The sequence below is a fragment of the Heloderma suspectum genome, chromosome 12 (assembly GCF_057233095.1).
Source record: "Heloderma suspectum isolate Gila_16-S chromosome 12, 16-S_ref, whole genome shotgun sequence".
Taxonomy (NCBI): Eukaryota; Metazoa; Chordata; class Lepidosauria; order Squamata; family Helodermatidae; genus Heloderma; species Heloderma suspectum.
The window spans coordinates 37445233-37467622 of record NC_139469.1 but is presented as its reverse complement, the minus strand read 5'-3'; the positions used below and the strand labels follow the sequence as shown (position 1 = coordinate 37467622).

The 22390-nt window shown below is 48.7% G+C and overlaps 1 protein-coding gene and 1 long non-coding RNA gene across 6 annotated transcripts in view; one reads left to right on the top strand and one right to left on the bottom strand.

Moving 5' to 3' along the window:
* LOC146336852 (uncharacterized) overlaps positions 1-2107 on the top strand; it is a 52514-nt gene extending 50407 nt beyond the window's left edge. Inside the window, exon 4 of one of the 2 annotated variants that reach the window (XR_014785641.1) lies at positions 427-2107. This is a non-coding gene — a long non-coding RNA (uncharacterized LOC146336852). The remainder of the gene's footprint in view (positions 1-426) is intronic. The other variant, XR_014785642.1, reaches the window with a different exon arrangement.
* The window catches only part of IL21R (interleukin 21 receptor), a 29001-nt gene extending 7783 nt beyond the window's left edge, over positions 1-21218 (bottom strand). For 2 of the 4 annotated variants that reach the window (XM_084819155.1, XM_084819153.1), the window contains exons 1-5: positions 21095-21218; positions 9767-9970; positions 7065-7170; positions 6029-6222; positions 2358-2512 (exon numbers count right to left, since the gene is read on the bottom strand). In XM_084819155.1, the coding sequence (XP_084675281.1) occupies positions 2358-2512; positions 6029-6222; positions 7065-7170; positions 9767-9938 (627 nt within the window). In that variant the 5' untranslated portion in view covers positions 9939-9970; positions 21095-21218. The remainder of the gene's footprint in view (positions 1-2357; positions 2513-6028; positions 6223-7064; positions 7171-9766; positions 9971-21094) is intronic. The other 2 variants (XM_084819156.1, XM_084819154.1) reach the window with 1 other exon arrangement.
* Between the last annotated feature and the right edge of the window lie 1172 nt (positions 21219-22390).

Genomic DNA, 22390 nt, shown 5'->3' with positions numbered 1-22390 from the left:
GGAAATTTGGGGAAAAACTGAAAAATAAGCAATACTTTTTTTTAGCATTCTTTACAGATTTAAAGTCACTTTGATGCTTTAGGGCAGCCTTCTGGTGCCCGCCGGATAATTTGGACTTCAGCCTCAGGCAACATGGCCAATGGCCAGGAATGATGAGCATTGTAGTCCAAAACATCCGGAGGGAATCAGATTGGAGAGGGGTGCTTTAAGATAATAAAGCAGCCTTTCTGGTCCTCAAGTCATACTTGGCTTGCTTATAAAGTTACCATTATACCTAAAAGCTTTAAAAAGTAAATTCAGCAAATTTGTAAGTATATTCTGAATAAACTATACTTTTAAATGTCGTATACCAAACAGGATGATTTTATGAGCAAGGCAAGTTATATGTAGCATATATTTCGATTCCTATTTTATGCCTGACCAAAGGGGACTTCAGCAAGTAATCCTTGGTACGTCTGAATCATCCTAGAAGCCAGAAGACAGAGGAAAAACTAGAGTCAGGGGAAGACTGCTGCACAGCGCCTGTCCCTGCCCGTGGGGTGGCATTTGGGGAAACCTGACCTGAAGGAAAGCTATCGCGATGCTATTTCGCTGGGAAAGACTCCGCTTAGGAATGGCGAGCAAGCATATTTCGTTTAGGAACCTTTAGACAATCTCAAGCTATCGTCTGAGGAGTGACAGTTTATTCACTTTTGTAAATTACTTCAGCTAATGAAATCTTATTCTTTGTTCATTTTGAGAGGTTGTCTCTAGTGTTGCTGTCAATTCCAACATCATGGGAACCAGCTACAGTGTTTCTTTTAGACAGAGCGGGTTTATTCTAGTGGCAGCAATTAAAAGGTTTTATAGCTGAGGCAGCATTCCCTAGTAGTGAGGTCTAATTGAGAACTGTATTAAAAACTGCTGCAGTGAATTATAGACCCAAGCCTCAAAGTTAATTTTAAAACAAGAAACACAGGTAGAATAATCCACATGCTGTTCCGTCACATCTGGTGACACTGGCAGAATAACCTACAGTGTTTTATTCACATGTCCATTTTAGATCTGAACTATGTTAATTGACTGCTACAGCATTTAACCGGAACAAGCCCAGGAACACAGGGCTCTATAGAACAAAGCTCAAACTGTCAAAAATGCACATCTTCTTCCATATGATGACATTGTAACTCTACTCACATGCTGGGAAGCTGAGCCTGACTTCGAGCATCCCTAAATGTCTATCAGCAAAAGATACATTAGATCAATAATTTTAATAAGGAATGGAAGAACTAACTATGGTGGGCATCTCACAGGGAAGATTTAAAAAACATTTCCCTCCATGGTGAATATGACTTTCTTTTAGACTCTAGTCTTTAGAACTTGCAAATAATTTAAACCACTTACTTTCCGAAGTTAGGCATTAGAATATTTTCTGAAATTGGGACTTTGTCTTATTTTGGAAAATGAGACTTGGAATCATTTCCAGACTTGAAGCTATCTTAGAAACAAACTTGGTTAACTCTGAATCCCAAATTTGGTTAACCCCTCAAGTGCCATTATGTTTTAGGTTCTAGCACTGGGTGCAAAATTTGGATTTAAGATTTTAGACTTGAGTCAATGTTCTCGTAACTGATACAGCCAGAATTAACCCCTTAAGTCTCGGAAACATTTGTATTCAGACCACTGAATTTTCACTTTTAGACTTTGGTTTTTGCACTCCAGCTTCGACATTTAACTACACAGCTGTCAAGTTTAATTCCTCACATGCCTAGAGGAACACAGTAATGCTTTAGCTCAGCTTTTTACATTCAAGCGGTGTGCAGGGAGAAGTCACAGGAACTTAGAAAGTTCAGCGTGGTTCAGCGTAGCTGTACAACCCAAGCGGCATGCCGGTGGATGCCGAGGATTCGCGCCATCCAAACAACGGTGCTGGCGGCTCTGTTTGCCATCTTGCTCACTGCACGTGTCGTGCTTTGGCAACTGCAGCCCTTTCCATCACATTCATGTTATGCGCCGTCACTGCTGATAATGTAATCACAGAGACCGCTTCTGACACTCGCGTAGCCACCATGCTATTTCTCTTATTTTTGGAGTCTTCTGAAGTAAAGCATTTAATGGACTTCAATTTACTTTTTAGTGTGTGGCGATGTTTGCGTGTTTGGACTTGGCTTGGTTATCCACCAGGGTGTCTAGAGCCCAACTGGTGGAGGTGCTGAAGCTAAACAGTACCAGATTAATAACAAAGGCTCTCTTTCCGCCCCTGGCACTTGTGGCAGGCCATACCTCTGCCCCTTGGGCAGCAGCACCCTTTGGGCCCCCAAAGCCCCCCTCCACAGCCAGCCAGCCAGGATGCCAGGTCTGTTGGGCTGCCAACTCACCTGCCTGGGGGGACCCCTTTCCCTATAGCGCAACTGGTACTGCAGCTTGTCATCCAGGTAGTTGTACGGATGGTGCTGGTATCTGGTCTTCCAGGAAATGTTGTAGCCAGTGGGGGATACAGCCACCGTCAGGTTGAAAGGCGGATGTGGCTTAACTGGGAAGGGAAAGAATGGAGAGCAAAAAGAAAACAGGTCCTCAAAGGTGCTTATGATAGTAGTTTTCTATGCGATTTATGTTGTTTCTTCCTCTTGTCTTGCCTTTACTTCATTTACAAAATGCTGCTTTAAAAAACAACAATAACGGATGATTTATTCTCTTATAGCACTTCTTTTCATTTTATTACACTTCTATACCACCTAATAGCCAAAGCTCTCTGGATAGTTTAGAAATATTAAAGCCTTAAAACTACATTATAAAAACCATTTGCATAAGACATATAAACCAGCAGCACACACACAGACACACATATATCTAAAATAATTTTTAAACAATCAACAATAATAAAAATCCAGGTCCTGATTAAAACCTCATCATATTCTGCCAAATGCTGATAGAAGTGGAAAGGTTTAACCTGGCTCTGAAAAGATAACAATGCTGGCATCAAGTGGGCAATGTTGGGGGGCCACCAACAAGGAGGCCCTCTCCCTGGTTGCCACCTTCTGAGCCTCCCTCGGAGGAGGCACCTGGAGTTAGTGTAGTGTATGAGTAAGTTCATGCCAGGACAGGTGTTCCATCAGGTACTGCGGTTCCAAGCCATGCAAGACTTTATAGGTCAAAGCCAGCACCTGGAATTGTGCTCAGAAACATATAGGCAGCCCAAGCAAGTGGGCCACCATCAGTGTGGTATGTTCAGACCTTCTTGTCCCTGTTATCAAACTGCTTCATTTTACACAAGTTGCAGCTTCTGAACCATTTTCAAAGGCAGCCCCACTTTGGGCTTTTCTACATTAAGGAAAAATCCTGCAGCCATACTGGGGCTTCGTCTTCTGGAGTCTTTGTGGGTTTACGATGGGCACAATACACATGCTTCCCCCCCACCCGTTTTTCCTGAGCTGTGTTTCCACCAGCGTTTTACTCCAACTTGGCTGCACAGTGAGGTCTCTGTGTCTCCATGATGTCATGGCCATTCAGCCCCAGCCCCGCATTTTAACATGGAAAAACCGCTTCTTCTGAGACTGGTTATAGTCCGACTTTTCAAGCTTACTCTGGCTCCATTACTGACCTGTTTCCACAATCGCACTGGGTTCGCTGTCTTAGGCCTGCCCATGGGGCGAGTACCCCGGCCTCTGTGGGTGTGTCGCTCTGACCTCAGTGACCCAACCCTTCCCCTCCCTGTTTTCTGGAAGTTTCATCGCCATTTTGGAGCAGGATGCCGAGGGACCAACTTTTAAAACATCACTGAAAATAAGCACCAGAACACAGCCCATGACCCCAGTCAGGGGGGCGGGGGTCCTCCCATTGTGCTGAATGAGGCTGGCCCTCTCAGTGACCACAGAAACAACGGAGAAGCCCCTCAGTTGACATGGCACATATCAAAGCCCTCAAGTGCGGTGTTGAGGCTCCGGTCCATTGCCTTAGGATGTCACTCCTCCACAGCTTCCATATAGCGAGCCTGTGCGTTAAAATGGGCACGCTGGTTTCAGTCTCTTTCCCACAACAAACCCATTCGTGTCTCCTCAGGTTGATGAGGCTTGCCTTTGAATGCCCACATCACAGCTTACAGAGATTCCCCCTCAATTGAAATGGCACACTTTTAATCCCAATTCCTTAAGTGTGATTAAGCAACCAAGCAGGGTCTCGAGGCTCCGATGAATTGCCTTAGGAAGAAAGTACTTCGCAGCTTCGTTACAGAGATCCTGCGGGTTACAATGGGGGCTGGTTTCTGTCTTTGTGTTTACTGCTCTCTTTCCCACAACAAACCCATTACTGTCTTGTCAGAAGTAACTCCCATTGTGGTCGATGAGGTCCTCTGGGTTAAAATGGCGGCTGGTTTCCCTCTTTGTGGTCTACCCCCCCTCCCCCAGAACACGCATATGTGTGTCTACTTGGAAGTCACTCCCATTGTGCTCAATGAGGCTTGCTCCTGAAATGCAGGTGCATCTGGACTTTCAGGGGAAAGGAGAAGGGGGGGGAGAGGGGGGAAGCCTCTCTTCACAGCAAAGCTGATTCCTTTTTAAAAATCCGGTTCTCCTCCATTGGCTTCTTCTTCCGTTCTCCTGGAAACACGGTCAAGGAGGCAAGAACACGGATGAGGTAATCAGATCCAACCCAGGCTCCACTCGGGCTCCACCCAGCCATCAAGAAAATAATTCGATTAGAGCTCAGTGGAAACAGCACAGAGCCCCAGGCCACAGCGATGATAAGCTGAGACTTTAAGCACAGTGGAAACAGGAAAAGGAGAAGATGCGACTGGGGAAACTTCACAACAAAGTTGCAAGCAAAGTGAGGCCGAGAGCGTGGAAACACGCCCCTGGTCCCTTTGTGGGCAAGTTCCATACGTATCATGGATACAGCCAGTAGATGGCGCTGCAAGGTTTCGACAATATTGAATTACCACCTCTTTGATGGTGGTCTTTGGTGGGAGGGGGTTTGTTACTGCATTTTCCACTATTTATAAAATGGCAGAATAAACTTAAAAAACGACAAGAGAGGCACCAGACGATGTTGTGAAAAGGACCCGCAAACTTCTGTGAGTGAACACTCATGCACGCACAGTAAATGCCTTGTGCAACAACGCCCATAGAGTGCATTGCAGCAATTTTACCTAGATGTTACCAGAGCACAGACGACTGAAGCCAGGTTATCCCTGTCCAGCCAGGGGGGGAGCAGGGCCACCAACTGCAGCTGGTAGACGGCACTCTGTGCTACTGAAGCCAGGTGAGCCCCAAGTGAGAGAGATGGCTCCAGGAGGACCCCCTAGTTTTTGTTAATTGGGAAGGGGTTCACAGATTAAAGAAACAGGCCCACACTCCTGTGCCCATTGCACAGACTCGACACCTCACACCCACAACCTGGAGGACTTGGCTGCTCCGGAGGAAGGAGGTGGGATTGCTCCATTCTCCACACTTTGGAAAGGCCCCAGAAGGATAAGTCAGTAGGATATGGCTGTGCTCCCCTCAGTTGAAGAGGGAGGAGCACGAGACCTCCAGGAAGTGACACGGACACCCTTCCACACAAACCTGCCTGAGAACATGGCATCATTTCTGAGCCTCTCTCCCCCCCCACCCCAGTTTGGAAGTGCAGTGGCACATGGGTCACGGCACATATGCCTGGTCCCTTTGCTACTTGCTTCTACGTGGGTGCTAAAACCTGTTCTATTTCAGACAGAAATGACCAAACCCAGGGAGCAAACAACAAGTTCATGTGGAAAACTCAAACATGTACGTAAATGCATAACGCTAGGCGTTTTCTGGCAAAGCCTGTCCAGGCATGGAGCGATGCCAGCACAGCAGCTTCTCCAGCTTCTTCCTTTGAGCCACCTCAAGCTTCTCCCCTTCAGTTTTTAACGGATGAGGGGGTTTTGACATTTGCACTTGGCCACTTTCCCGTTGCAGTTATCATCACCACTGCCTTCCGATGTCTGTGCGTGGACACCGTCGCCTGCGCACCCAGATGGGCCCGAGGCTCACAGGCCTCGCTGCTTTGGTGCCAGGCCCCTGCTCATACTTACTGTTTTCCTGGAACACAAAGACCTTGCTACATCCCTTGGAAACGTTGGGCAACGCCCCCGCAAGCGCTGCCACCGTCACGTCGAAGTTGTTGTTCCCAAAGCACAGCCTCTGCTCCGAGAAGCAGGTGTAGTCTGCCTGGGCAGCAGTGCTGGAGGCGGGGAGGAAGCAGCAGGAGCCTCCATCCCCACAGTCCCTTCAAAAGCCAAAGACACCTTTCAGTATGGAACCACCACTGGTCAGCAGAGGCCGCCAGGTGCCCAAGCCCGCGCCCAAGAGGGAAGCATCGGGGACATCCCAGGGAGGGCAGAAGACCATGTGGCGTGCTGATGAGTGGGTCACAGGAACATCAGAAGCTTCATCCATCTAGCCCAGTGTTGTTGACACTGACTGGCAGCAGCAGCTCTCCAGGGTTTCAGGCAGGATTCTTTCCTAACCCCACCTGGAGATGCTGCCAGAGAGTGAACCTGGGACTTTCTGCGTGCAAAGCAGGGGCTCCAGCACTGAGCCACAGCCCCTCCCTCCTGACTGATGCCAGTCAACTGGGCCAACTGAATCCTGACTGTAGACACCTTCTAAGTTAATTCCTTTCACCCATTCAATAGACAAATGGTGAGGTGAACCCATCAAACAACCTCTCTGCCTCATGGATAAGAATCCACTGACTGAACCTGCATGTTGGAACACGATGGGTGGGATGCCTGGCCTTGGCAGCCTTCCCCTCCCGCCCCAGCAAAGAATGTCCCACTCTGTCTATTCCACCGGGGGGGGGGCTTGGAGGAACGGAGGGTGCAGCTGACAGTGGGGGGTGGCACCGGGGGGCAGCAGTCCTGTGGCTCAGCTGCGTGGGATCTCCCAACAGGGGAACTGGCCTGAGACCCCGTCCCCGATGTGCCGAACACGGCAGGCAGGCAAGTTTAGTGGTCCTGCACACACAGCCAAGCGAGCTAGCAGAAAAAGGTCAGGCATGGGCAAGTTTCTGCGGACCTTCCCCACGGAGAAGGGAAGCGTTTGGTGAGACATGCCACCCAGACTTACCAGCTCGCCGTGAGATTATATGGAGCTCCACTAGAGCTGTTGCTCCACGTGCATGTCAATGTCTGGATGTAGTCAGCAAAACAGGTGAGAGGCTCACAGGCCGAGGCTGTATGGATGGGAACCAGAGCAGGAAGCAACGCAACGTCAGGCTGGCCCTTCACATGACAGCCCAGGAGGCCCGCACAACAGGGCCCGTGGTCAGAGCAATCCTCCTCCCTTTGAAGCAGGGGCAGGGGGTTTTGTTGTGTCCAGCGGCCTGGGGCCCTTGAGAGTGCGAATCTGGCTCTCCACAAAACCGAGGGTCGTTTCTCCCAGCGCCCCTTCCTTGCAGACAGCCACAGGCAGGCTGCCCTTGCCTTGCTTTGCCAGTCCTGGGGTGGATTACCTGCCTAATCCAGGGCATTCAGAAATCCTGGCCTGGCTCACAGAACATGCCTACAGCAAACACTACAGATGTCAATCTGAGAAATGGGGATGGGAACAGGGGTGGGCTCAGCCCTTCCTTTCTCCTGTGCCATTTCCCTGACTGGGGTCACCCAGCCCTCCACATATCAGGCTCACAGGGTCCTCTCAGCAACATTACAGAAGTGGAGGCGCAATTATGATTGGGAAGCCAGCACTGAGGCCCAAGATCACCCCACCGCAGGGCCCCTGCTCCGATGATCATGGCACCCCCTCCCCACCCACTTTAAAGGTGGAGGGAACCACTGCTGTGGTCTCTGCCTTACAGATGTGTTTGCTTGGGTCCTCATGGCGCTTCCACAGGAGGCCTGTGAGGATCTGCAGGGGCTTGTGGCCTTGAGGGCAGCGAGATCAGCCCAGTCAAAAGGGCTGTGGATGGCGAGGGAAGAACCAGAGAGGGGCCGGCGGGATCTGTGTAAGGAGGAGGGAGCCCGAGCCAGGGGGAGACATGGGGACGGAATGACTGGAGAATGTGGAAGAGAAGCGAAGGTGAGAGCAGGAGGAGGAGGCCCATTTTCCTGCTGGCAAAGCTACTTCCCCTCCACCCCTTGGCAGTCTGGGGCAGGGAAGATCAGGGCTTTGCCGGAGCCTTGGCTGGGTGACCCCATCCAAGCAGGAGGGGGCAAGCCTGTGGAGAGGCCTGCAAGCTTCTTCTGCTGTTATCTCTAAGCAGAAAGAAGAGGGTATTTAAAAGCAATTAACCAAATACCTTGCAAAGGATGGAGCCCTTGCAAAGATTTTGAGCTGTGCATTTTGCAGGCAGAAGAGCTGCTTTTTTGTGAGTAGACATAAAGCATCTTGGTACTTGGAAAGTGCTGCAGAGTATTCAGTCCTGAGTAGGCTGGCTTATTTGCTTATTTATTTATTACATTTCTATACCACCCAACAGTCAAAGCTCTCTGGGCAGCTCACAAAAATTAAAACCACAAAGTACAACATAAAACAATATAAAATATGAACTCTTAAAACTACAATATACAAGTACAACCAGAATAAAACCTACAGCAATGCAGATTTAAAATACAGATTTAAAACAGCAAAGCTAAAAGACTAGAGTGCTAAACTCTGGGAAAATAAAAAGGTCTTCACCTGGCACCGAAAGGAGTACAATGTAGGTGCCTAGCAAACCTCTCTAGGGAGCTCATTCCACAGCCAGGGGGCCACAACAGAAAAGGCCCTTTTCTTGGTAGCCACCCATCTCACTTCCTTTGGCAGGGGCCCTCAGAGAAGGTCCCCTGAAGATGATCTTAGGGTCTGGGCAGGTACATATGGGAGGAGGAGATCCTTCAGATAACCTGGCCTCAAGCCATTTCGGGCTCTGAATGTCAATCCCAGCACTTTGAATCGGGCCTGGAAAGGAACTGGCAGCTGTACAGCTGGGACAGTACTGGCGTAATATGATCTCATTGGCCAGTCCTTGTTAACAGTCTCGCTGCCCTGTTTTGGACCAGCTGAAGTTTCCGGACCACTTTCAAAGGCAGCCCCACGTATAACACATTGCAGTAATCCAGACGAGAGGTCACCAGAGCATGGTTACCTGCAGCTAGGCTCTCTCTGTCCAGATAAGGCCGTAGTCGGTATATCAGCCTAAGCTGATGAAAGGTGCTCTGTACCACCAAGTCCACCTGTGGCTCGAGTGATCTCCCGGAGAAAGGAGGAGGGAAGAGCTCACAGTTTGAGTCAAGGGGATGGATCCTTAAGGAGGGGCATCAAGGGAGCCTGCAGGGCTACACAAAGACGCCATGGCAAGGCGGGCCACCAGGGGGCCTTGCAATGCTCCTCAGAAAGAGTTGCTTCGCTATCCTGTGACCTGCCTTGCCCGTGCCACATTTTGCAACTGGGTGTGGCCATTTTAGTGATGGGCTTCAGTAACGTTCAGCCCTCTCGACTTGGACCGGGGTGGAGTAGGAAGCCAGCCCTCCCTCCAGCCAGATGCTGACCCCGGCCATGCATTTTGCTGCTTCTGTGACCAGCTGTGCTTGGTGCCGCCCACCTCTTTGTAATGCTGCCTCCCCAGTCTTCTGCATCTGCCATAAGGCTCATGCCCAAGTGGGTTGAAAGGCCACGTGGCACTGATATCTGAGAAACAAGGTGTCCCTGCCTTGTGGAGGACACTGGATCTGGGAGCTGCATAAGCTGCCAGAATTGTGGGGGACACATTCTCAAAGTGCTTGGGGAATAAGGCCCTGCCCTGCCCGGAAAGCCCAGAGAAACCCACACAAAGACATGGCTGGACTTACCATGCTGAAGGAGCAGCAGCAGCAGCAGCGCCTGGCACTGCATCCTCGTCCTCTGGCGGCTTCGGGCTCCCTCACCTCTGTGCAGCACGCAGGGGGGCCATGTGGAGACCTTGCTTCTGGGGGCATCCGGGAAGTGCCAGAGATCCGGGGTGGCAAATCCGAGGCAGGGCATTCCAGCATGGGACCCAGAACCTATTTCGGGGGCTTAAAACAGATTAGCTCCAACATGTTCTTAAACAAGTAGTTTTCATGTTTCTAGAGGAACAAGTCAGGGCTGCCCTATGCCTCCATTCTTTTTCTTGTTTTGTGTGGGGAACCTCCAGCACAGTGGTGCAGCCCTCCACTACTCTCTGACCTGGTCTGCACAACATGACAACCTTTGGTGGCTTGTCACCCTTGCTTGTTTCAGGGTGGCTTGACATGATGGCCAAACCCAGCACAGCTTCCTCAGTGTGGTTTGTTAACCATGCAGAAGCCACCCTGAGAGCCCACGGCGTTTGGCTTGTCATGATGTGTAAACCCGGCAGAGCGGCTTGTGTGTGGTTTGTCGGAAAGGGCTACAGAGCCACCTGGCAAGAGCAGCAAAAAGCCCACTCACGCCTCGTGATCTCGCCAGTGCCACCTCCCACATCCACCCTCCCTCGCCATCTGCCCCTCCTCCGTAACATCGTCACCTCCCTAGACAGCAACACCATTTTACCCCACCTTTGGGGAGATTTGCGCAAATGTAACTTAAAAAAATCTTTGGAGAGATTTGTGCACATTTGCAGTCACTACTGCACTTTAGCCAGTTTGCACAAATCTCCCTGAAAGTTTTAAGAAAATAACATTAAATTTGTGCTAATCTCCCTGAAGGTGGAAAAGAAAATCCTACAAGATAAACTCTGCTCCGCTAATGAGCACATCGGCCCTTGGGCCAACAGGTGGTGCGCCCCCTGCTCCAGCCCCAGCTTACAGATATGTAGCGTTTATCAGCGGTACACAGATGAATAAGAAAATATCTGAGGCAGTAATGTGACTGTGGCGTCCCAGTGCAGTGCCTGCAGACCCTCCTCCACGGATGCCTGCCAGGCTCCCTCTCCCTTCTGGGTTTTTATTTTTTAAAAATATATTGTTCTTAATAACAATAATAAACAGGGAGGCTGGCATCCTGCAAGGCAAAGCACGAGCACGACAGTGCCACTGCCATTTCCAGGCCTCTTAGAAAATAAACATGGCAGGTGGCTGCCCTTTGTTCTGAAGCCTGCCAACTGCCCGAAAAAAGGAAAAGGCCAGCCAGGGGTGACAGGGGACATTATGCAGGGTGAGAGGGGCTGGCAGGGAATGTGTGTGCGCACGGTGCCTGGGGTATTCATGTTGTGTGGTCTGTTTTGCCTGTGTGTGTTTCTCTGACCATCACTGTCTTGCCTTCTGTCAAATGGGTATTTTGTTGTGCTTTGTGGTGGCAACTGGCAAATATAATTTAGCATTGTGGGCCCAGACCCCACCTCTGCCCTGTACTCAGTTTCTTGGCCAAGTGACTTGCCTCTGAGCCTCCTCAATTTGCCTTCTGTGAAATGGGCACTGAAGCAGAAAAACGAAGTATGCAAAAGGGGATATAGTGATGATTTTGAAATTCAGTAGACTTCTGCTAAATATTTCTATTGCATCTAACTGGGGAAAAACAATCTCCTTCCCCCTGATTATTTTTAAAAGAATTTGGTGCTGGTTGGGGACACCTGTACCTTTACCTTTTTATTAATGGTGACATTGACCTATCATAAATGTGCCACAGAAAATCAGATATATGAAGAAAAGTTTGTTAAAAGGTGAAGCTTATTTATTCGTTTCGGAACAAGTCTAGGGATGATGTATTCTTTTGTTTACTGTGATTTCAATCTTAAATTTAATTTCACTGAAGTGTATATAGAAGTACTTTCCCCCCTATTCTTTGTTTGTTTTTCCCTCTTCCTTTCCAATAGTGTCATTATCCTTGGAAGATTAATAGGCATAGAGATAATATAAATATATTGTTTATGAATGAGACCATTGAAAAGCTGTCGCAGAGAGGAAGGCCAGGACCTCTTCTCAATCATCCCAGAGTGCAGGACACGGAATACTGGGCTCAAGTGACAGGAAGCCAGATTCCGGCTGAACATCAGGAAAAACTTCCTGTTAGAGCAATACGGCAATGGAACCCATTCCCTAGGGAGGTGGTGGGCTCTCCCACACTGGAGGCATCAAGATGAGGCTGGACAGCCATCTGTCAGGGATGCTCTGACTTGGATTCCTGCATTGAGCAGGGGGTTGGACTCAATGGTCTTATAGGCCCCTTCCAATCCTACTATTCTATGATCTTTCTTTTGTGATAGTATAGGAGTTTCATAATTCGTGGGCATTTGTATGTATAATCTGTGTTCCTTTTCTCTTCGCAATAAAGCAAATAACTCCCTGAGACCTGGAGAGCACCACCGGTCAGAATTAAACAATGCATTATATGATCTGCTCCATATTTCAATAAGTTGTTTTCTACAATAGTCATGAGAATGAAAGTGGGTTTTCTTGTGTTGATCTTAGCATATGGAATGTTCTGAACAATATTCTTCTGAATGGATTACTGCAATGCATTGTACGTAGGGCTGCCCTTGAAGATAACCCAGAACTGTCTGCTAGTGCAGAATACAAAGGCCAAGATTGTAACTGGTATTCCCCCTGAAAGAGTAAGTGCATAGCTTAGGGGTACGTCTTGATCCAAGCTTGTCACTTGAGACCCAGGTGGCCTCGGTGGTCAGGAGAACCTTTTATCAGCTTTGTATGGATCACCAGTTACAACCTTTATTTGTATGTCTGTTTGTTTGCTCATTACATTTATATCCTGTCTTTTCCTCCAAGGAGCCCAAGTCGATGTACATGATCCTCATCTCTTTTTTATCTTCACATTAACCCTGTGAGGTAGGTTAGGCTGAGAGTCAGTGACCAGCCGAAGAGTCACTCAGTGAGCTTCATGGCTGAGCAGGGACTTGAACCCAGGTATCCTGCATCAAAGTCCAACACTCTAACCACTACACCACACCGGCTGTCACACTGGCATTTCCCAGACTTGAACAGTGGTCCTGTTGCAGAACCCAGAATCAGAGAGACCACGGAGTGAAGGAAAAAGAGATTCTTTATTTAACGCGCGGGCTTAAGGCTGGAATCGTTTCCAAAGAGCCAGAAGCCCCGATTTACATTAGCACATTGGTTTTATAGACATTGTGACATATATGAAATGGCTCCTCCTCTCCCTCCCGCATGGGGTTGCAATCCTCAACATTTCTTCTCTTAGCACTATTGTTTATAATACAAGAACTGGGTTATAGGGTAGCCATGATAAGGAGAGAACAGAAGAGAACAGCAGAGAACAAGATATACAATTGTATGACCTTTGACAAGATAAGGAATTCCTGTGTCTCGTCAGCTTACAACAATATATTCAAGGGAGAAAGAGCTCAGCAAGAACATGAAGCATGAGACTGCATGAGGCTACTTAGTCTGACCCCCGATATGGCTGCTACATTCCCCCCTTAAATGCATAATTTCATTACAATTATAGCATTACTGATAACTATACAAAGCTTTTTGTGACATACATATTACTTAGCCTCTTGTTGGGCTATTAGAGCATAGAGGGCAGCAGTTTTACTAGCTGAGACATAAAACAGATTGGTTAAACAGCGCATAAGACAAGGAACGCAGAGACATAACAGAACTTTTATGAACAATACTGGTAGAATTAGGATGAACAATGCTTTTAAGCTAGCTAAGATCTGGAAGCCAAGGGGTTAACTAATTTAGCTAATTGTTTTGTCTTATTGTTTTGTTAGCTACTATATTGTGCAGCTTGTTGATCTGTTCATCTACAGCATTGCCATTATCAGTTAAGTTAAAACAACAGAGCTTTTGGTGTGTCTCACAACTTAAATGATGAAGAAGGAAGAGGTAATCTATACCAGCTCTGTTTTCTAGAACTGCACCTCTTAGATCACGCAACTTTTTATTTAACAATGACAATGCTCGTGAGGTGGCATTTATGCTTTTGGCTAAGCTGCAAGCTAACCAGTTGTTCTTTAGACCATTAGCCAAGGCTAAACCTGGAACCCCAACTAGTGACATTGCTAAGGCCAATTTTTCTGAGTCAGAATATAACTGCACATGACTATTACAATTTTTAGTTAGTTGGAGTGCTCGAGGCTGCCGTTGACGGATTTTCTCGGGCTACAGGGGAAGAATTGGCACCAGTTCAATTGGCGGCTGAGGCAACATGGGTGGTTATCAGACAAGTTGGCAGGAATGAATGACCAAGTGCGGGAATTACATGTCTAAAACCATCCATGAGGCAAAAGTATGTGGGCATCATTAAAAGATATGTTTTGAATTTTATTACAGTGGAAGGGGGCCAGGGATAGCTTTGTATTTTCTGGAAAATTTTTTGACAATTAAGCATTTGTGCACACGTAGCATTTGTTTCAGCAATGATGGGGGTGCGTAGAGTGAACTCTGTAGGGGGTAGGATCTTTGCAACCACGCCCCAATTAGCATTTTGGGAATAAGTTAAACTTACACCATAAACTCTTAACATGGTATCTTTTTGAATTTTCCCAGGATGTCTACAGACAGGTATTAGGCAAGAGCTAATAAGCCTGTTTGCAGGTATACCTCTTGGCAAACAAAAATGTTTTACTCTCGTGATGTTAGCCAGGTGAAGCCAGTAATTATCAGCAAATCACTGGGACAAACTTCTTTTTCCAGGGGCAGACCCCCCTTTTTGCACCTTATTAAGGAAACACAATGCAACACTACTAACACTACAACACGCATGTTTGATCTTCTTTGGGATCTGACCGTACGCTGGGCAGCTATTCACCTGGCAAGCTGCAGTAGGGTCTAGTCCCCTTCTTCAATTCTCCAGTTGCAGGTCTGACCGTACGCAGGGGGACAGTTTCCCGGTGTGTCCACAGTAAGGTCTAGCCTGAGTCTTCTTACTGCTTTTTCAGAATGATTTTTAAAGGATTTTCAGGATTTCTGTTTACAGTCTACTCTCCCCCTCTCGCTCTCTTAACTCGTGTCCAATGTATCTAGGGTTTAACTCTAGCTGCTTTCATAGCTGCGGGGGTGGAAAGTATGACAGTTCTGAGTTCTTTCCATCTGGGAGTCAAAGGGTTATTTTTCCCTCTTTAACTCATACTTTAACTCTTGGTTGGAAAGGATGAACTTCTGTGATGGGAATGGCTTATTTTCTAAGACAAAGCAACGCTGGGCTTGAAGACCTTTGCTCAGTGTTTGGACTTCTTGTTGCTTGCTTTTGATGCTGCTCCAGTGTCAATTATGAAGTCAATGTCACTGCCCCTCACAGTCAATGTCACGGCCCCTCTCAAGCTGTCTCTCTCTTCGCCCATTCTGGCCCCTTTGGTTTTCTCCTTTGTGTATTTGATTTATTTTATTTGGGCATTCATGCCACTAATGTCCATCTTGTCCACACTGGGCACACTGGTTCTTTTTTTTAAGAATCTTCTGCCTCTGCCGGGTCTTCTTCTTTTCTTTTTTTCATCCATGTCTTCTTGGGCCTCTGGGTTGAGGGAGGTATACTGGCGATAGGCATTTGAAAGACGCTCCAAGTACGCTCTGGGGCCTCGGTGGCACCTTGCAGCACTTTAGACACTTTGGTCATATTAACTGACTTCTTCATACCTGCTTTCATGGCTTCTAACAGCAGGGTTTGATACTGGGTGAGGCGCTCTAGCCGCACTTGTGTTTTGGGATTCCAGCAGGGGGGGGTTACTTACAAGGAGACTTTATTGGGTAACTTACAGCACACAGGCGTACTTAATTTTTGGATCAGACAGCTTCTCTGAACCACGAGCTATTGCACTAAATGGGTTTTTATACTATACATGTTACCCATGAGGCAGCACAACACTAGCAAGCATTTTCAGCATAGGCTAGAAGTGCTTGGTTCTCAGGCACAGCTTCCTGTAAACAACTTCGCTTCCCAAAGTGCTTGATAACACTTTTTATTTATTAGTATGGGAAGACAAATTTTTTCTCTTTCTTTTGCTTTCTTTTTCTTTGCTGATCTGCCTGTATTGCAGATCATGTTTCAAACTTTTTATATAAAACTTTCTGATCTATGCACCAGCCTTGTTTCTTTATTTGTCTTTTTTAAGTTAAACTCACTTACTTAAACTTTTCTGCCTTACACTAGTCCCACTGACACACATTTGGGATAGGCTCTTCTTCTCTTTCTAGTTAGATTTTCTTTATCTTAAAGAACTATTACATTATTGTGGCTACTTTACCCCAGGTAATAAGCTCCAGGCACAATCAGCTGCTTTTAATTTACCCTGGGGGCAACTATGGCCACGCTTCTTTTTTACAAATGTTTTTTCTTTGCCTTTTGCCTTTTCTTTTTCTCTTCTCTATCTGTCTTCTACTTTCTCTATTCTTTCTTTTCTACTTGCTTTTGTCTTTTCTCTTCGTTATCCATTGGGAACCACACTTAGTATCATTTGGAGTTGCAACTAACACTAATCTGCAAATATCACATATATTTTATGATATTTAAGAAATCATAAAATATATACAACAAACGTTTTCTGCAATTTAACACAATGAATGGAAAACACTTCTTGCATGGTAAGGCATGATGGAGCAGATCCAGCAATTATACTGGTCTTCTGGCTGAAAGCTCAGGGCTCATTAAAATCAAGGGACGGGCATACCCACACACGCAGAGTTCTAGGTCACCATTTTTGCATCGGCAACTCTATGCTGCATGAATTCTGGCAAAAGGAAATCTAAAAGTCACAGATCAAACTTAGCCTGCTGTACACTGAGCTGACTACAAACACAGACACATGGTCCACAGCGATGAGAGTTCAAGTTTATCAAAAGCTTCACAGCACTGTCCATGGCAAGTCTTTGACAATTTAAAATTTTAGTTCATGTGCAGAGTGTCTCTAAAAAGCCCAGATGATGATGGAGGCAAACAGAGAAGGCCCTGGGCAATGAAGATGCGATGTTTCCAGCAAAGGCTCTCCACTTTTGCATCAGTTTAAAAAGGGAAAGTGTGGCCCTACACCCCTTCTGACAGACAAGGGCCTTTAACTTTTTAGCAAGGCTTCTGTTTAAACAGAGCGGCACAGCTCAGCTCTCTAGCCATGATGCTTTAACTTGGGCAACTCCTCTGTAAATTTTATTTTACTTCTGTCAGGTTCTCTCACAGACATTTTAAAAACTTACTCTTTTTTTTTTTTTCTCTTCTAACCTGGTACACGAAAGCACTGAAACACTGAGTGCCGAAACTCAGGACGCTGGGGGGTGATGGGCATCGCTTTATACTTGCATTTTTCAGGCAGCCATTAATCTTCGGGGAGGCAGTGGGGTGATTTGCAGGACTTCAAAGGCAAGCTTCTCAGTTTGTTTGTATTTGTAAATCCCAAGCTTAAAACAGGACACGATGAGGTACAGGGCAGCTAAATTCTTGCTTTGGCACGGGCAACAAATAACTCGGGTTCAGCTTTCTTCGCTGGGGTCTCAAACAGGAAAACAGTCTTAATTTAAAGTTGTAACATCACTGACAGCGTCAGCCAGCCAGCTACACAGATCTCATTGTTTTTCAAGACAGTTGCTCCAATATCTTCTTTTCTTCTCAATCAGGTTGGGTCTCCCAGCTTACACAGTTTATTGCAGCTTCCAGGAGCATGGCAGTAGCATGATTTTGGCTTGGCCAGGAACATGCTGTCTGGTTTCTCGGTCTCTTTAGCACACACACTTAGGCAGTGTAACACTGGACACTCAAATCAGTGAGATTTCTTCATTGCAGGGAATCCCACGGCAAAAGCTTAATGGTTACGCTCTTCAGAAATCATATAGCTGATGGTCAGTAGCTACAGGCTCTATGCAATTTTAACACAGTTCAAAGCTAAACACGGTTACCTTGACAGAGATCTTCAACGTGGTCTTTCCGCTTCATTCTGCTTTGGGACAGTCTTATGGCACACTTTTCACTCGAAGAGGGGTCTAGCCTGTGCTCTGGGGGCTGATTCTTCACCTTTATTTTCTATTTTGCCTTCATCTTCTGGGTCTTCATTTTCAGTTTCCATTTCTTAGGGATTTCATCTCAATTAGGCGAGGTGATGATGTTGCACAACTCAGAACGTTGTGGGCAATTTTCCTGCCCCCCCTCTCTCGGCGCGCTAGGCTAACAGCTACTTCTTTGGCCTTACACTCTCACGCTCCCACGCTTTGTTAAAAGCCAGACTGTCCTGCAACATTTTTCTAATTAACAGCCTCAGATCTTGTTTTTTTTCCTCTCAGCTCGACCTTGAGCTTTTTGCTGTTTTCTCTTTCTATTCTGAATCTTTAAAAAAACACCTTTTTCTTTCTTTGTTTGACATACATCTCAAGGGGGTGCAAGGTTTGCTTCCCCCACCACCCATAGCCTCCCTCCTAAATTGAAGACAGACACAATTAGGGAATGGGAATTGGTCAGTGAGTAAGGGGTCTCACTGGCCGACACAAGAGGATTTTTCACACCACGCACTTTGCTACTGGCCTGGGCACCCGGACGGTCAACGGTATGCTTCAGAAACCGCAGTAGCCACTCACACAATCATCAATCTCTCCACTACATCCATATGTCCCTGCCACCCACTTTTCCCACTTTTTACCAGAGCGGAAAACGGCTTCCCCAGCTTCCTCAGCTTCCTACTGAGTACTGGCGTGCTAGGTACTGGCGCCCACTCGGGGGTGTGATCAGGCCCCCCTTCTACCCGCAAGGAGTAGGTTCTTTTGTATACGTATACCACCAACACTGACCTTCTTCATAAGGCGGGGCCCTCTTTTTTTCTGCCCAGTGGCCTTTCTCCCTAAAGGCGGGGCCCTCTTTTTCCCATATACTTGCCTTTCTCCTGAAGGCTTCCAATGTGGGTTTCAACTCAATTGCAGCTGCGATACAGGCAGGGCTCAAGTTCCTTCCTCCGCTTCCCAAGGTTCTCTTGCTGCTCGCTGCCGTTTGGGCGATCCCGGTGCAGGCTTTCTCCCATTCACTCGACAAAAAGGTCGGTGGCGCCAAGAAAGGGAGGCATGTGCCGAGCTCGTCCTCCTGGTGCGGCGATCAAGAGCAGGCAACTGCCACCTGTCTGGCTCAGAGCCTGCCACATCCGAGTCACGGCACCATTTATGTTGCAGAACCCAGAATCAGAGAGACCACGGAGTGAAGGAAAAAGAGATTCTTTATTTAACGCGCGGGCTTAAGGCTGGAATCGTTTCCAAAGAGCCAGAAGCCCCGATTTACATTAGCACATTGGTTTTATAGACATTGTGACATATATGAAATGGCTCCTCCTCTCCCTCCCGCATGGGGTTGCAATCCTCAACATTTCTTCTCTTAGCACTATTGTTTATAATACAAGAACTGGGTTATAGGGTAGCCATGATAAGGAGAGAACAGAAGAGAACAGCAGAGAACAAGATATACAATTGTATGACCTTTGACAAGATAAGGAATTCCTGTGTCTCGTCAGCTTACAACAATATATTCAAGGGAGAAAGAGCTCAGCAAGAACATGAAGCATGAGACTGCATGAGGCTACTTAGTCTGACCCCCGATATGGCTGCTACAGTCCATGCCATAGTGACCTCCCAAATGGATTACTGCAGTGTGTTGTACGAGGGCTGTCCTTGAAGACGACTCAGAAGCTTCAGCCTGGTACAGAATATGGCGGCTAGGACAGTACAGACAGATGGAATATTATACCAGTGCTAAAAGAGCTGCTCTAGCAGCTTATTTGCTTCCGAGTCAAACTCAAGGTGCTGATGCTACCTGTAAGGCTTAAACTACTCTTCCAAGGGCCCCTGGTACCTTATGTGACAACATGGGAGAAAGCCACCTCTGCTGTGGCACCACAGTGATGGAGCACCCTCCCCACGGAGGTGCGACTGGTGCTGACGTTCTCTTCTTCTCAGCGCCAGGACTGCTTGTCCAGGCATTTCAAATTCGTTTATAAAGCTGGGTGCTGTGGCTGTCCATTTTGTGTATCATGTGCCTGTTCTGTAGTACTTCGTGATTTTATTACTTTAAAAGGCTACTCGGGATAAAAATGAAGACCTTGACAAGAATTCTAAACGTCTGTATATTTGCAAGCAGGGCACAAACTGATATTGAAACTTTGCATCCAGTTATAATAGTTTAAAACCCCACAAAAGGATACATTCAAGGAAAATGATGTCGTCTCTAGTGCTGGAAAGGCTTTTTGGTGAGCCAGATTTGGCCAAGTAGGACCAGACTACAGGGCTAAAGTATCTGAAGATTTAGATTGACACCATGTGGATATTACAGGAAAGTACCCTAAACATTTAAATTCTGTTATTAAAATATAAATCATTTGCCCAGAAAAACTAGTGGTTTTTTAGACTCGTCTTGAAATTGTGGGATTTCAGATACCTCTCCTATTTCTTATGTTGTAGGGAATCCTAAACATGTTTATTAAAAAATAAGTCCTATTGAGATAAATGGGAGCTTACTTCCTAGTAATTGTGTTTAGGATCACAGCCTTAAAAACCGATTACTTGGGGATAATGGTAAGATCTAGTGGATGGTATCTTGGCAACCTGGTATTCAGAAATAACTTAGGCAACGTTTCTAAGAAAGGCAGAGTACTGAATTCAGTAGTAGTGGCTGGGGGCGTTTATGACTAACCTAGGAAATGTTAACAAAGGCAAATTAAAAAAAAAATAAAGGTAAGAGAGAAAACTATATGGGAAAAAGAGCTTTTTCTGTCTATTTCTGACAGCAGCTTTGAGGGCGTCAGGAACATAATGGGAGGAAGAGCAAAACCCCAACTCCCTCAGTGACCCGAATCTCTCCCATCTGCTATTAGACTCTTTGGAATCTGCAGAAGATCCTGTTCACAAAACTCTCGCATCGTGTTTTGTTCGGCTCATTGGCTAAAACAGTAACGACCCAAATTTTGCAGTTATAGACACCCCTGCACACACACACCGAAAGCAAAGCCCCGCATGGGAGTTGCTTCCAAGGGTGCCCGCCCGGCTCTGTGCCCAATCCAGACCGGGGCCCGACAGCACCCCAGCCTTCAGGCCCGGAGCGCTGCTGCCCACCCCGCCGCCGACCAGGGCGGCCAGGGCCCGTCAAGACGCATCGTGCCAGGGCGCTTCCCTTCAGGCCGCGACCCGGCAGGAAGAGCCAAGGCAGGGTCTGGCCGGCATTCGGCCGCAGGCTTGGCGCTCGCCCCCGTCCCCGCGCCCAGCAGCGGCCCGGACACAGGAGGAGCCCACCCCCGCCGGCATTACCAGTGTCGTCGTCCTCCTCCTCACCGGCCGCTGCGTCCGGCAGGCTCTTGCCCGGCCTCGGTGCTGCGCCGCGGAAGGCGGCGCGCCCCGCGACGAGTCCTAACCAGACTCCGCGCTCTGCTCTGGCGCAGGCAAGCCGCGGCCCCGCGCCAGGCCCGCGCGGGCGGGCGGGCGGCAGGATGTGGCGAGGGCGGCGAGGCCGGAGCTCGCGAGCGCCCCGCCCCGCTCGGCTCCCGCGGCCTTGGAGCAGCCACGGCGGACAGCCGGGCTCCTGGGGCTCGCGCGCTCCGCGCCCACGGACGGGCTGCCCGCAGCGGCGCTGCCTCGCCTCGGGCAGAGCCTGCTGCGCGGCAAGGTGGCGGCCGCGGCTGCAGCAGCCGGCCTCGTTTTCAAACGTGCAGGGAAGCGAAGGCGGCGGGCGCGGGCTCCTGCCCGTGCGCCACGCGTAGCCGCGCTGCCCGTCACCAGAGGCCCTTCCGTGGCCACGCGGGATTCGCCGCAGCTCTCCAGCATTTGAGAGAAGCCCCGACGAAGAAGCCGGCCTCTCTTCCCGAGACTTAATTATGGGGTCGGGCCGCTGGGTGCGTGCGCCCACCCTTCAGCGGCGCCTCCACCAAGCTGCCCTACGCGATGCCGGGCTCGGCTCGGCTCGGCTCCTCCAGCCAGAGTGAGCGCAGTCGCTGCGCCGCCCTTGGAGACGCCGCGAGGCTCTCCCAGTTGGGTTGCGTTTCCGTCTTGCTTTCGGAACGGGGGCTTGTGTCATTATCCGCCCGCTACTTGGGAGGTCAAGAAAGCCAACAGAGCTGAAATGCCGTCGCGGAGCCCCGGGCAGCAGCCCCAGCCGAGAGGAGCGCTTCCTGAACGGAGAGGATGGCCCGGCCCGGCCCGGCCCCTCCGCTGTGCGGCCGAGAAGGCAGGCGGGGAAGGAGAGGCGCCGGCGCTTTGCCGGGGCTGCCCTGTTCCGCCCCACAGCTGGCCTGCTCGGCGGGGCCTGCACGGCCAGGACGCCGCTGAAAGGGGAGGCGCGCAGCGCTCGCTGGCGCTGAACGCTCGCGCGCAGGGGCCGCCGCGCCCAGGCAGCCGCAAGGCGCGTCACTAGCCGCCTTCCAGCTTCCCGCCAGGCGAGCTTCCTGCGGCGAGCAGCCTCTTCTCGGAAGCCGCCAGGGGGTTTCCGCACCTGCGGAGGCGCGCGCGCAGCCCAGCGGGGAGAGGGGCCGGCCTGGTGGCCTGGAGCAGCCACGCGCGACGGCAGCTTCCGCGCCCACGGCCCACTCGCGCGTTCTTTAGACCGAGGGG